General features: G+C 47.9%; 1 protein-coding gene and 1 pseudogene across 3 annotated transcripts in view; one reads left to right on the top strand and one right to left on the bottom strand.

The window, feature by feature from the left end:
- Positions 1–6,308, top strand: part of ZFP1 (ZFP1 zinc finger protein) — a 66,720-nt gene extending 60,412 nt beyond the window's left edge. The window contains exons 3-4 of one of the 3 annotated variants that reach the window (XM_053666638.1): positions 258–384; positions 3,283–6,308. In XM_053666638.1, coding sequence (XP_053522613.1) covers positions 258–384; positions 3,283–4,361 — 1,206 coding nt within the window. In that variant the 3' untranslated portion in view covers positions 4,362–6,308. Of the gene's footprint in view, positions 1–232; positions 385–3,282 lie in introns of all 3 variants that reach the window. The other 2 variants (XM_053666637.1, XM_053666636.1) reach the window with 2 other exon arrangements.
- Positions 1–15,272, bottom strand: part of LOC119048950 (NADH dehydrogenase [ubiquinone] flavoprotein 2, mitochondrial-like) — a 78,493-nt pseudogene extending 63,221 nt beyond the window's left edge.
- Between the last annotated feature and the right edge of the window lie 117 nt (positions 15,273–15,389).

The following is a 15,389-nucleotide window of genomic DNA, read 5'->3' as shown; positions in this document are numbered from 1 at the left end:
GTGCACATCTTGAAAGGAGACCCAGTGTCTTACTAATCTCGGGTGCTACCCTGTATGGCAGTGCCAGAGGTACTGGGGAACCTGAACCATTATACATGTATTTGACAAAACTGAGTAAAAATGTACCGCTGGTGTCATGTGTAAATTGTGGTGAATGACTCTCTTACAGTAATACGATAGGAATAACTTTTTCATGTGCCCTTTCTGTATCACCAAATGCTCATCATTCCAGAATGAATAGCAATATGCCATTTCAGGGGTCAGTCTCATTCACGGATGTGACTGTGGACTTCACCCAGGAGGAGTGGGAGCAGTTGGACCCCTCGCAGAGGATCCTGTACATGGACGTGATGCTGGAGAACTACAGCAACTTACTGTCAGTGGGTAAGGCAGCTTTTGGGAGTAGCCCTGCGTGCACCCAGCAGCGTTTGTGTCCTTCTCAATTACCAGAAATCATGAGCTTCTAAATTACTGTGAATTTGGCCTCAGGCTTCAAAAGCTGAGAAAGAGGGAAGACTCTGAAGTTCTAATGTCCAGGCCGTTTGGAGCTATGTTCCATCATCAGGTCTCTGATATTGTGAGATCAGCTCTGATTTTTAAGTTGGAGCCACAGAGCTGCACAGTTAGAATTGCCAGTTGGGGCTCTCTGGGAAGCTGTGGAATGAGGGAGGCAGGGTTGGAAGCCACTAGAGGTAACATCCCAAGGGTTATGAATGACTTGGCATCTGTGAAATATTTTTAGGACTTTTTTTCTTTTTTCTTCAAATCCCTACACCTTTAGAGATGGCTACAAACGGTCTGGCTACTCAGATGTCAGAATATTTTCCCCATTAGCTCATGGTAATTGGTGTGATGGCCTCAAGGAAACGGTGCAGGAGTGCCATTGTCCCAGACACGATAGCAGCAGGGTCACAGGAGTCAGTGACCCACAGAGGAAAGTAAAGGTTATTAAAAGTCTAGGGGGAGGCAGGCAGTTTGAGCCTTAATATCCTTTCAAATAAAATTAGGGACAAAATTGGCTTGGGGAAGAAAGGAAGCACTTTAAAAGGAGAAAAGTGAGATGCAGTGAGGAAAACATTCTCCGACAGCTTCAACGGAAAGAAAAGCTCTGCCGCAGCAGTAGCACTGACTCCATCAGAGAGATCTCGGGTCGGTTTTGCATTTCCTACAGAGCACATGAGTTTCTGGATCTCACCACTCATTTGCAAAAGCCTTACTTCAAAGCAGTGATTTTCAGCCTCTTTTATCTCGTGGCACACATGAAGTAATTACTAAAATTCTGCAGCATACCAAAAAATAGATTTTTTTTGCCAGTTTGACCCCCAAAAAGTGTGATTTTGATTCATTGCCATGGGACAGCTATTGTGTTGGCTGTGTCATTTTTTTATTTGGCAGTCTCAGGGAGGTCGGTGCCCCTGAAGAAATGGTCAGGTAGTGCGTGTTGTAAAAGTTCTTGAGGCACACAGGCTGAAAATCGCTGCTGTTGCAGCTTGGTTTGGCGCTCTGCAGTGGGGTTGTCTCTGCCACACTGAGGAATCCTGCTGATAGGAAGTTACTTGGTGCAGATGAGCAGGGCGGTGGGGTGAGAGCCCAGAAGCGTGCCGATGAGGTCGGACCACAATAATTCACAGTCACAGTTTGGATTTCTAAACTCAGATCTGCCTGGCTTTTCCTTTAACATCTTCAGGTGCTTATTTTCTTGGTCCCTCTGCCAACTGTCCAGTGTCCTTGGGGACGCTGCCCACTTCCTTTGTCCCTGCATTGCCAGGCATCCACTTCATGTGTTTCCTGTTAGCAGCCTGTGTTTTCATTTCACTTTACCCCTTCTTACGGTCATTCTATGATCTGGCAGTGCTACTTGTGTTCGCCGTCAGTTTCCACTTCTTTTTTTCCCCTTAAGAGCTAGGGGAGTTTGTGCGGGGACATTAAAGACTGCAAGACCAGGTCCCAAACGAAAGAGGCAGCCCTGCAGTGTAATGTTTGAGAGGCCTCTCATTTGGTGCCATTATGGTCACAGAACTGACAGAGTGTATTCCCTGTGCTCCTGGAAGTGTGGAGAGTGACAGATGCATTCCATGTGCTCTCTCCTAGAGGGGTGGAGAGTGACACACTGTATTGTGTGCTCTCTAGTAGAGGGGTGCAGAGTGATAGAGTGTCTTCCATGTGCTCTGTCCTAGAGTGGTGGACAGTGACAGTGTATTTTGTCTGCTCTCTCTTCTAGAGGGGTGGGGACTGACAGTGTGTTTTTTGTGCTCTATTTCCACCTCTCTCCACCCCTACAGGTGTGCACACGAAGTATACTCTCCTACAGGTGTAGAGATTGACAGTGTATTCCTTGTGCTCTCAGAGGGAATACACTCTCTCAATCTCCACCCCCGTGGGAGAGAGAGCACATGAAATACACTTCAGTCTCTGTACCTCTAGGAGAGTGTTTTTCATGTGCACACCTCTAGGAATGGAGAGAGGTGGAGATAGAGCACACGGAATGCACTCTGTCAGTCTTCACAACTCTAGGATCGAGCACACGGAATGCACTCTGTCACTTTCTGCCTCTAGGAGAGAGCACACGGAATACACTCCTAAAATGGTAGAGAGTGACAGTGTATTCTGTGTGCTCTCTTTAGAGGGGTGGAGAGTTTCAGAGATCACTCTGTGTGCTCTCTCCTAGAGGCGTGGAGAGTGACAGAGTGTATTCCCTGTGTTTTCTCCTAGAGGCGTGGAGGGTGACAGAGCGTATTCCCTGTGTTTTCTCCTAGAGGCGTGGAGGGTGACAGAGCGTATTCCCTGTGTTTTCTCCTAGAGGCGTGGAGGGTGACAGAGCGTATTCCCTGTGTTTTCTCCTAGAGGCGTGGAGGGTGACAGAGCGTATTCCCTGTGTTTTCTCCTAGAGGCGTGGAGGGTGACAGAGCGTATTCCCTGTGTTTTCTCCTAGAGGCGTGGAGGGTGACAGAGCGTGTTCCCTGTGTTTTCTCCTAGAGGCGTGGAGGGTGACAGAGCGTGTTCCCTGTGTTTTCTCCTAGAGGCGTGGAGAGTGACAGAGCGTGTTCCCTGTGTTTTCTCCTAGAGGCGTGGAGAGTGACAGAGTGTATTCCCTGTGTTTTCTCCTAGAGGCGTGGAGAGTGACAGAGTGTATTCCCTGTGTTTTCTCCTAGAGGCGTGGAGAGTGACAGAGTGTATTCCCTGTGTTTTCTCCTAGAGGCGTGGAGGGTGACAGAGTGTATTCCCTGTGTTTTCTCCTAGAGGCGTGGAGAGTGACAGTGTATTCCCTGTGTTTTCTCCTAGAGGTGTGGAAGGCTGATGACCAGATGGAGAGGGAGCATGGCGACCCCGAGGAGCAGGCTCGGCCGTTTATAGTCTTTAAGAGCCAAACCACCATGGAGGAAAGAAGTGATCTCTTTGGAAAACCGTTCCATCTAAACACAGACTTTGTTTCTTTGAGACAAGTACCGTATAAATTTGATTTATATGAAAAAACTTTGAAATATAGCTCAGACCTACTTAGTAGTAACAGCTATATAAGAAAGCAAGCTGATGAGTATGATGGGTTTGGAAAAGCACTTCTCTACCTAAAGCAAGAGAAAACCCATCCTGGGATGGAGTACGTTGGCTATAACAAGAGTGGGAAAGCCTTTGGCCATAAAGACACCATTTTTAAACATCAGAAAATTAGAAATTTGGTACAGCCTTTCATTTGTAACTACTGTGACAAGACTTTCTCCTTCAAGTCACTCCTTGTTAGTCATAAGAGAATACACACTGGAGAAAAACCTTATGAATGTAATGTGTGTAAGAAAACCTTCTCCCACAAGGCAAACCTCATCAAGCATCAGAGAATTCATACCGGGGAGAAACCCTTTGAATGCCTTGAATGTGGGAAAGCTTTCACCCACCAGTCCAACCTCATCGTGCACCAGAGAGCACACATGGAGAAGAAGCCGTATGAATGCGGTGAGTGCGGCAAGACGTTTGCCCAGAAGTTTGAACTTACCACACACCAGAGAATTCATACAGGGGAACGACCTTACGAGTGTAATGAATGTGCAAAAAGCTTCTTCAAGAAATCAAACCTCATCATACATCAGAAAATTCACACAGGGGAGAAACGGTACGAGTGCAGTGAATGTGGGAAGTCCTTTATCCAGAACTCACAGCTCATTATCCACATGAGAACTCACACCGGGGAGAAGCCCTACGAGTGCACGGAATGCGGCAAAACATTCAGCCAGCGGTCGACTCTTAGACTACACTTGCGAATCCACACGGGAGAGAAACCATATGCGTGTTCTCAGTGTGGGAAGGCCTTCAGCAGGAAGTCCCGACTCAGTGTCCACCTTAGAGTTCACATAGGTGACAAACCCTGAGACCACAGCCAGGTTGGCCTGTGTGGAACCCTCCCTGTCGGGGAGAGACCTCCTAAGGTACTGCCGAGCATGGAATTCATACTGATACAATCTACAGACTCGAAAACATGTAAAACATAGGGTCCCCTAAGAATAATAATGGATATACTGAGCGTTAGGTGTGATACTCAACTAAAGAATACATATCAGAACATATTCAAGTGTAAATAGACATAATTAACGGTATTACATTGAGCTTTTTAAATCTGAAATCAATTATTCAAGAATGAAATATTGTGGGAAGTAGCAGGAAAGGTCTACAGACAGTACCTAGGAATTCAGTGGTTGTGTGTGTTATTATACCACAAAAAAAACCCACACACAAAAATACACTTTAGATCTACACATGTAAATTTAACAAAGTCCCTGGAAGTTTGAAATTCTTGTCCTCTGCAATAATTAGGACACATCAAACAAGATTGTCCATATTAAATGTCACATGTGTGTTTTCAGCATCTTTGCAACTCAGTACACATTCCAAAGGAAATACGGGACGGATTTTAAAGTAGCATGTAGCATGTTGTCTCCCACTGCCTGCCTGCGTGTGTGAGTTGGTGTGATCATTGTTACTGAGCAGCCTCCTGGTGAACAGAAGGCAGTGTTGAAGTTTTAACCTGCTTCTGGACTTGCTGAAGACTTTCTAGGCGCGTTATATATGCAAACATGAGGTAATTAGGAAGGCGGTGTGGAGACTACGGGAAGGCAGCCGTGGGCTGTGCTTCTCAGTGTGCACCAGAGAACAGAAAGGGGCTGGAGAGCAGAGCCCCGTCCGTCGTGCTGTTCATTGGGGTGTTTACACACAAATGCGTGCCGTTACCAAAATGGTGTATAATCCAGAAACCACCTGTGTTTCCCTAGTTTCTCTTACTATTTTATGAATTATCTTGTAAAAAATGGTAGGATGTATACATAGTGCTCAAATGTTAGTTACCTTTCAGAGACTTTAAGGGAAAAATAATTTATTTTAAGACACTCACGTCTCATTGCTTTTTAAAGTTTCCGTGTGCATAGCCCACCGTGGAAACAGTTTTTGCAGTCATCCGAGTAGGGGGGCATTTCTACTTCTTGAGCTTCACTGTCATCAACCTAAAGCATTTGCCTTCGGAATCTGACTTGCTGTAAGTCATGCCTTTACTTTAAGAGTTCGCAAACACTTCTATAAATTAGACCTGTTCAGTGGTCTCCCCATATATGTTTAACTACAAAAATTTATCTTTCTTTGTGTAACTGAAAGATACACCATTTGAGGCTTGGTTTTAGATTCACAATTTCTTTATTTTCCTGTCAATGACAAATCATGCCTTAGAATTGTAAGTGTAGATACATTTACAATTGTAAATGTATATAGAAAAGGCTATAACTGGCTTTTTAAAACTAGTTTTTGAAGATCAGACAGGCTGTAACTACATATGAATGTGACTTTCTGAACAAATGTACTAGAACATCCGTAGTCCAGTAAGTGTTTAAGTTGTCCCATTTTATCTGCCGACAGTGAGGAAGCAGGGGGCAGATGGGTGTCACTCTGGTAGAACGCACGTTGTGACGGGCCCCTTGGAAATCACTGTGACTGCCTTTTCACATTAAGAATCGGCATAGTCTTCAACCCAGCAGTGTCATTTTGGGAAACCTATCCCTAAGGGGAAAAAGTGCCAGTACTTAAGGTTATGTGTGTCAATGTATATTGTATTTTTGGGTAAGGGCAAAGGGAAACAGTGTAAATGACCATCGTTAGGGGTAGGGGAGCGATGAAACTGCGGTACCGACAGACCATGGCTGATGGTGTTTCAGAGTAACAGTGTGGAGGAGCAACACCTCCAGGTCGGATAATGAAAAAGAAAGAATATATACCAAACTTTGTAAAATAAAGACCTAAGAACCGTGTGTGTGCGTGTGTATGACTTTAGGAGCCTGGAAAATAGACTTCTCCTAAGTAAAAAATACAATTGCCATTAATTCCACTGGAAATTTTTTCATGCATTCCTTGGTCCCTAAATTAACACTCATTTATACCAAAGACAACACCTTAACCCATTACAATGGACAGTTTGTTGAATAACATTAGTTAACACAAGACAAGGTAGACTCTAGCTCTCATGGCTCTGAACTTGAGCCTGAGTTCTCAACAAAAGTACATGTTTGACATAAATTGTGTATGCACTGGAAACCTTATATTTAAAAAGAAAGGAAAAAAATATTTGAAAATGAGGGATGCCAAGGTTGTTATTTCTGTAAGTTCTGAGTTACAGGTGCTTTGAGGAAGGCTAACAGACCACCTTCACAACTGCAGGGTGAGCACAGGGAACTGTCCTCTCAGGAGCCCTTGGCCCCCAGGGCCCTAGGGGTCCTGATTAGAACTTCGGGTTTCTTTTAAATGTCTTAGAGTCATAAACCAAAGTGGATTTAGATGAAATCCCTCTACACACAGATTCTTACAGCCTGGCTGCAAGACTGTATTTCATGTACCTCCCAACAAGGTCAGAGGCGGGGTCATTTCACTGGGGAGCCAGCGGCCAAGAGGCAGAGCAGTTCACACAAGAACACCCAACTGGCGGTGGGGGTTCCAGGTTCACACCTCCGCCTGCCTGACCCCAGGGCCCACACCACTGCACTTGGCGGCCCCATGACCGGTTCTTACTCCACTGATAGTTTCATTTTGGAGATTGTCTTTCCATTTCCATAGATATTTTTGGTAACTGAAGTGCTTAAATATTTTTAATTTTTCACATTGCTTTGTGCTGTATAAAGTTGGGGGTTATCTACTTGGTATAAATCTCGTGGTTAAGTCCAGTTGGTGACACCACTGTTGCTAAGTCGGAGGACTAGTCGGTCGTGGGGGCTAAGGTGACAGCATCTAGGCAGGAGGCACAAAGCTCACAGAGACACAAATGCGAGACGCCGAGTCCTGGGGGTGGGAGGCCTTTGTGGGATGCAGCTGAAGTTCAGTGCCATCCACCCCTGCTCGCTCTCTTCCCCCGGCCCTGTCGCATTGGCCACCTTGGGCTGCAGTGTCCTCATTCTCTGCAGTGGAGTGGCCCACACAGTCCTGTTCCCCCCGCCCGCCCTCTGGCAGTTGATCTGGGCAGTCCGGAGCTGTCCCCGGCCTCAGGCACAACTGCTTACCCGGTTGCCCTCAAGTCCTGCTGGCCAAAGAGCAGTGCACTCCCAGGGCCTGGTCTCCACTCAGCAGCCCTCTGACAACACCCTGTCTACGTTCTGCTGTTCTTGAAAAGAAAACTCCATAGCTCTTCCTGCTGAGCAGTAGTCTGGGACCCTGCTGCCCCATTTTCAAGCCTAGTCGGTGGGCCATGCCTGGCTGACGTTTTCTAACCCAGACTAGTGACAAAGCTTTGCAACAGGGAAGATATCAACAGCACCACTGAGGAGTGAAGGCGGCAGAGGCTCATGGTCTTTGTCACTGCTGCTGTTCTTCCTCCCCCGACCGATAGGATTTGTGGGTCTAATCAGGGCACAATGTTGCTGAAATATCAGTGGGCAGAGAGACGTGCTGGCATCTGGTGCCAGCACCTGGGAGCCCCAAGGGCACGCAGCAGCTCCTTGACACACGCAAACCCTTCTGGAAGCCTCCTGGGTGCTGCGCGGTGCGGCACGCCAGCATGCCTGGGCTCTGGTTTGACACGCCCCAGGTTGGGGGGCTGTTCCCAAAAACCCCAAGAGTTGCATGCAGGGAGGCAGACCCCCACCCCAGAGAGCTCGAGTGGGAAATCCCAGGAAGGAGAATGCTGCTCACAGAGAGGGCTACAGGGACGTCATCCTCTGTTCCCGTCACAACACGTAGGATAAGGTAACAGGAGGAAATCGCAAAACAGAAACTTAGGATCAGAAACTATACTACGGAAATTCAAAACTTTCTTAAAAGATTTTGTGCAGAAGGAAAAAAAAAGCCATTGGCAACAGAAGGATTTTAGAACACGCTTTGAGTTGTTACAGCTGCCAAAATGCACCAAGCAGCCAGTATGTGTAAAGACTAAAATCCACAACCTTCTTAAAGATCCATCCAGGCCATTGCATGTTTCCTCTGAGACACCACAGATCTGGGCCCCTCGGCTTCCCCTGAATGGGCAGAACCAAGCAACATGCCTCATGGGGTGTCCCTGTCGCCAAAGGTCACCGAGGCCTCTAGTGAGTGGACAGGGAAGGAAGGCATTTCGACAAGGGCCCGCCCTCCTCACTAGGACATACCGCCTGCGCTGTGCGCATCCTTCCATCGCAGTGATCACTGACAGCTGAGGCTCTCAGTGCGTGGAAAACATCAACAGGGCCCAGGTGCCGCAGAAGCTCAGCCGGGGTCCAGTGGGCACTGTGTTCTGCACCCAGTTCCACCATGCACGTGGGGTGGGAGTCCTCACACCAACAAGGAATTCTCAGACACCAGCTGGGTGTTCAAAAACTCGATTCCGACACTACCCAAAGATAACATCAGATTGAAGTTTACGGGTTCAGTCCTACAATACTGTACCCCCTTGCAGAGGGCAACTGTGTGCCCAGGTTGTTACCTGTGCTTCTGAAGGACTGTAAAGCAGAGGTTGCTGTGACCCCCTACTTGGGCTCAAAACTTGGCTAGAGCAGCTCAGAACTCAGGGAACCCATTTACTCACTAGGTTACCAGTTTATCATAAAAGGATATAGTTCAGGGACAGCCCGTGGGGGCGGGGGAGAGATGCACAGGGTAAGGGGTGGGGGTGGGGCTCCGGGCTCCCCAGGGGCACCACTCTCCTGAATCTCGCCCTGTTCACCATCCTGGAAACTCTCTGAACCCCGTCTCTTTGGGTTTTAATGGAGGCTTTGTTACACGGGCATGGTAGATGATTAAACCATTGGCTGTCCGTGACTGAGCTCAGCCTCTTGCCCTCTGCTTCCCTGGAGGTCAGTAGTTGGGACTGAAAGTCCCAGCCCTCTAATCACTTGGCTGGCTCCACAGGTAACCAGCCCCCAACCTTAGGTGACTTCCCAAAGTCACCCGATTCACAGAACAAAAGATACATTTATGGTTCTGGTCACTCAGGAAATTCCATGGGTGTTAGGAGCTCTGCGTCAGAAACACCTGGACCGGGGGTGAGGACCGAATATGTATTCCTGACTACACATCACAGGTAACAAACAGGTTGGTCATTTCCATGACCACAGTGACCCAAATGACCCCTCCATGTTCAACCCTAAAAAGGCCCCATTTGACCCCAAGTCCAGAGATTTCTTTGTGCAGGGCACTCCCCCTAATCACAGGGCATCACAAGTACACTTTTTAAAAATATATTTTAGTGATTATGCCATTACAGTTGTCCCATTTCCTCCCTTTCATTCCCCTCCACCCTGCACACCCCTCCCCCACCATTCCCCCCTTTACTTTATGACCACGTGTCTCAAGTTCTTTAGAGTCTATATTTCCCATACTATTCTTGCCCTCCCCCTATCTATTTTCTACCTACTGTCTATGCTACTTATTCTCTGTACCTTCTCCCCCCTTCTTCTCCCACTCCCCTGTTGCTAACCCTCCATGTGATCTCCATTTCTATGGTTCTGCTCCTGATCTAGCTGCCCTCTTAGTTTGTTTTGTTTTAGGTGTGATTGTTAATAACTGAGTTTGCTATCTTTGCACTATTCATATTTTTTATCTTCTTTTTCATAGATAAGTCCTTTTAACATTTCATATAATAAGGGCTTGGTGATGATGAACTCCTTGAACTTGACCTTATCTGAGAAGCACTTTATCTGCCCTTCCATTCTAAATGAAAGTTTTGCTGGATAGAGCAACATCTTGGATGTAGGTCCTTGCCTTTCATGACTTGGAATACTTCTTTCCAGCCCCTTCTTACCTGGAAGGTCTCTTTTGAGAAATCAGCTGACAGTCTGATAGGAACTCCTTTGTAGGTGACTGTCCCCTTAGCTCTTGCTGCCTCTAGGATTCTCTCATTTTAATCCTGACTAATGTAATGATGATGTGCCTTGGTGTGTTCTTCCTTGGGTCCACCTTCTTTGGGACTCTGAGCTTCCTGGACTTCCTGGAAGTCTATTTCCTTTGCCATATTGGGGAAATTCTCCTTTATTATTTGTTCAAATAAGTTTTCCACTTGTTGCTGTTCTTCCTTTTCTGGTACCCCTATAATTCAGATGTTGGAATGTTTAAAGATGTCCTGGAGTCTCCTAAGCCTCTCATTATTTTGAATTCTTGTTTCTTCATTCTTTTCTGTTTGGTCATTTTTTTCTTCTTTCTGGTCCGCTCCCTTGATTTGAGTCCCAGTTTCCTTTCCATCACTATTGGTTTCCTGTGCACTTCCCTTCATTTCACTTAGTTTGGCCTTCATTTGTTCCTCTAATTTGTGACCAAAATCAACCAGTTCCGTGAGCATCCTGATCACCAGTGTTTTGAACTGTGCATCTGATAGGTTGGCTATCTCTTGGCCACTTAGAAGTATTGAATCTGGGGCTTTGAGCTGTTCTTCTTCTTGAGCCATAATGTTTTGTTCTGTTTGTGCCTGTTAGGTATGAGGTGCGGAGCCTTAGGTGTTCACCAGGGCAGGATGACCCAGTCGCTGGGCTGTGACGCTGTATGTGGGGGCAAGGTCAGAGAGGGGCCAGTGGTGCTTGTTCCACTCTCTTGGATTTCAGTCCCCTCTGCTGCTTCTTGCAAGCAAATTGGGCCCTTCTGGTGCTGGTTCCTGGATGTGTGGACCTGTGGACCTGTGTACCCTCCAGGACCCTGTGGGTCTCTCCAACAAACTCTCTGTGAGCCTGGAAGCCTCTCCCAGCACCTCGACTCCCAGAAGTTTATCCAATTGGTGCTTTTAGGCTTTAATTCCCAGGCCCTGGTTTGCGCCGTCTGTCTCACTGCTCGGTCCTTCGCCTGGTTTATCTGCGTGCGAATGTGTGATCACCGCCAGCCGCCTTGCACCCTTACTGGGTCCGTTGCTACCCCACGCCTGGGATCTGCCAACTGCTGCCTGTGCACCTAGGTCAGTCTGGCTACTTTTTCCTGCCTGGACCACTGTCCGCCAGCCTCTGACTCCACCCCTCCTACCGGTCTGGCTGAATGGTTCGTTGTCGTCAGACTTCGGTACAGTTCAATTTTCTGTGTGTTTTGGTTGCGTTTTTGTTACTAAAACCTTGTTGCCTTTAAACTTGGTTGTGCAAGGAGGCACAGTGTTTCCACCTATGCCTCCATCTTGGCCAGAAGTGCCACTACATTTTATTGAGACTGCCAAAACCATCCAAGAGGCACTGAGGCTGCTGATGTGGTTGCTAGACACGCAGGTGATTCCCACCCAGACACCCACATGCTTCAGACTCACGTCCCTCTGCTCCTGTTGTCCCGGGAGGATCTCCCTGGAACAAATTTTTCACAACAGACAAGGTTGCCCAGTCCTTTCCCCCCCAAAAAACCTCAGCTAACTTTGCCCCATATGGGACTACAGGCAAATGTCTATGGGGAGTTACAAAAACTTGGGGTTCTTGGACTCCTGACAGCCGTTCTTGAAAGTCCAGGCCCTGGTACAGCCCCTTCTGTCGTCCACCCTCTTGCCACACATCTGCCCTCTGACCCCCAGTCTGTCCCTGTGACTCCCTCTGCCCCCTTCCCTAAGCCTCCAGGACTTGAAGCCACCTAAGCCACTATTCTAGGAAACTAGTGGCTTCCTGAGGCTTGTCCTTTTTGACAGTATTAACAACAGGGGCTGCCATGGCTGGTGTGGCTCAGTGGGATGAGCACCGGCCTATGAACTGAAAGGTGCCGTTTTGATTCCCAGTCAGGGCACATGCCTGGGTTGCAGGCCAGGTCCCCAGGAGGGGGTGTGTGAGAGGCAACCAGTTGTTTCTTTCACACATTGCTGTTTCTCTCCCTCTCTCCCTCCCCTTCCCTCTGTGTAAAAATAAACAAAATCTTTAAAAAAAATAGAAGAGGGACCAAGTCACTGTCATTCCAGGCAATCCCTTTAAATTCTTTCTACCCATGGGCATTGCTGGTGAAGGAGAGGTTACAAAGGCTTACATAGGTTTGGTTGGAACTATTAGAACCCTTCATTCAGCTCAGCTCCTTCCACACACCAGGAAGATCTTGGGCTCCCTAGTGGGACTTGCAGATGGTCATGGTGAGTCTTCCTACCCCATCAACACCCACTTCAACAGGGCACTGAAGCCCAGCCCCGTCATTAAAGATTAGGAGACAGGAGTCAGCAGCCCCACGGGGCCCTTCCTTAAGCCAGCCCCTCATGAATGGAGCTGCACCATTGACTATGGACGCCTCAGTGCTTAGGTTCCCCCAGTGAGGCTCCAATTCCTCATGTTAGAGGACTGACCGAGGACTTACAATGGGCCCCAGGAACGTCCTTCATGGGTACTGACCTAGAGAATACAGGGTCCGGCAGAACTAAGGCCTGCTTGAGTGTGGTTCGTAGGATAATATGGGTGTAGTAATTTAGTTTTAGTTCGAACATTTCCCCTAAAATGTCATATGATATGCTTGAGTGTGATATGGTTATGTTACAGGGTTACCTGCTTATGATTTGTAATGAAAGATTTTGTAATTTAAAAAGGGGCATTATTGTACCAGACCCCTGTACATTCTGTTCTGTTATTGTGGAGGAATCCGAGGCCTGGTTTGCTTTCACTCTGAAGAGGCTCAATACACATTTACTCGGCTCCCAGCAGAATATTTAAACAGTCCTGCAATTGTACATGAGCTCTGCCATCAGGCTTTAAATACCTTACAACAGGTGCTATTTTTGGCATTATATTGACATGATGCTGAGGGGCCCCTCTAAAGAAGCAGTCTAGGTAGATTTGCACCCCGTCACTGACCACTTACATCAACTTAACTGATCGATCATCCCCAGAGGATCCAAGGCCTAGCCTTACCCGTCAAGTTTCGGGATATCGCCTGGACCTCTAAGGGCTGAGAAACTCCGACATCAAATATCAGTTACCATTAAACCATGCACCACAGCCAGACAGGATCACACACACTAGGTCTCTTCATGTTCCAGAGGCAACGCCTCCCTCATCTCCCACCGATTCTTCGTCCTGTGTACACAGTCACACCGAGTCTGCCACCTCCCGCTGTGGCGGAGCCCGCAAGCAAGCGTACTGGGAGCTACCGCCCCCGTAGGCAGTCCAGCAGGTCTCACCTTTACAACCCCTGGCCCCACATTCCAGGTTGAGTCCTGGCTGCATCTAACTGCTTTCTGGAGTGTCCCTGGTTTCCTCTGCGATTTTGGACTGAGTACCTATCTCCAGTGGCAGCCTGACATACTCCCAGTGAGAGCCAGCTTTTGGCATTCTATTGAGCTTGCCGAGACCTAGGGCAGGCTGCCCCCAAATATCTGCCAATGGCATGTTGATTACTTTGGTTTAAAGTTATTTAAGCCCTGACCTGTCAGGCTCAGTAGATTGGGCACCATCCCACAAAGCAAAGGTCACCAGTTTGATTCCAGTCCAGGCATGTGCCTGGCTTTCAGGTTTGGTCCCTGGATGGGATGCGTACGACAGGCAACTAGTCAATGTTGCTCTCACGCTGGTGTTGCTTTCCCTCTTTTCTCCCTCCCTTCCCCTCTCTTTAAAATATAAATAAATAAAATCTTTAAAAAAATAAAGTCTTCTGAGACTTGAAAAATAAATTACATAGAAGAAAATCTAGACACTAAGGTTACAGATCTTGGTCTAATCGAGGATTTTATGACTTTGACCTCAATGGCAAGAGAAGTAAAAGCAAGAAATGAATGGGACTACATCAAACTAAAAAGCTTCTGCAAAGCAAAAGAAACCATCATCATAACTAAAAGGCAACCAACCAAATGGAAGATATTTACAAACAACATCTTTGACAAAGGGTTGATCTCCAAAATGTATGAAGAGCTCATGCAACTCAACAACAACAACAACTTCAGTTAAAAAATAGGCAGAGAGCCCTGGCTGGCATGGCTCAGTGGACTGAGCACTGGCCTGCAAACTAAAGGGTCGCCGGTTCGATTCATAGTCAGGGCACATGCCTGGGTTGTGGCCAGGTCCCCAGTTGGGGGGGGGGTACAAAAGAGGCAACCACACATGGATGTTTTTTTAAAAATGGGCAGAGGACTTGAACAGACACTTCTCTCAAGAAGACATACAGGTGGCCAACAGATAAATGAAAAATGCTCAGTCTCACTGGTGATTAGGGAAATGCAAATCAAATGAAGACATCCAACATGGCAGAGAGTAGGTGGAAGTCACACTCACCTCTTCCCAGGACCAAACTGGAATTACAACTAAAATATAGAACAATCAGCCTGAGTTACCAACTGAAGACTCGCTGAACAGAGGCTTATAACTGGATTTATAGAACCTACCTCAGGACTTGGAGAAAGCACGGTGACCCAGAAAGGACAGGCCTGGCACCCGGTGCAGCACCTGAGCACCTGGAGGGCCGTCGGCTGCCAAGGTCCCCTCCAAGGAGTGTGGGGCTCCCCAGCCCAGAGCACGGGAGCCGGGGAGAGGAGCGCACCTCATATCTGGCTGTGAAAATCAGCAGGGACTCTCTCCTCCAGAGAGAGGTGGGAGTCTGCTGGAAACCAGGTGCCCTCCTGAAGGGCCAGCACGCACACTCTCGCTCACAGACACTCACCCTGGGCTGTGGCAGAGGGAGGGCAGCTCAGAGTGAACCAGAGTCCTGTGAGGAGAGACTGGGCTGTGTGGCTCTGGGGGGACAGCTGAAGGGACACCTTCCGGGACCCTTGTGCTGAGGCCTCTCCCACACCACCCACGCTTGCCGTCTTTCCTGGGTCCAGCACCCCCTCCATTCAGCATCAGCCTGGGGCATGCAATAGCCCCACCCTCTGGACTCCCTGTCACCCCGCCCTGCAGAGAGCTCTTGTCCTAAGGAGGAGTCGGCTGCCTGGGCCTAGGCAGACTCAAGGGGTGTCAGAGACTGTGTTGTGTGGCTGGAATCAAACTGGTGACCTTTGCTTTGTGGGATGGTGCCCAATCTACTGAGCCAGACAGGCCAGG

This window comes from Artibeus jamaicensis, unplaced genomic scaffold (assembly GCF_021234435.1).
Source record: "Artibeus jamaicensis isolate MK-2021 breed Jamaican fruit bat unplaced genomic scaffold, CSHL_Jam_final contig_464, whole genome shotgun sequence".
Classification (NCBI taxonomy): domain Eukaryota; kingdom Metazoa; phylum Chordata; class Mammalia; order Chiroptera; family Phyllostomidae; genus Artibeus; species Artibeus jamaicensis.
The sequence above is the reverse complement of the archived record's forward strand: the minus strand, read 5'-3'. Positions and strand labels throughout refer to the sequence as shown.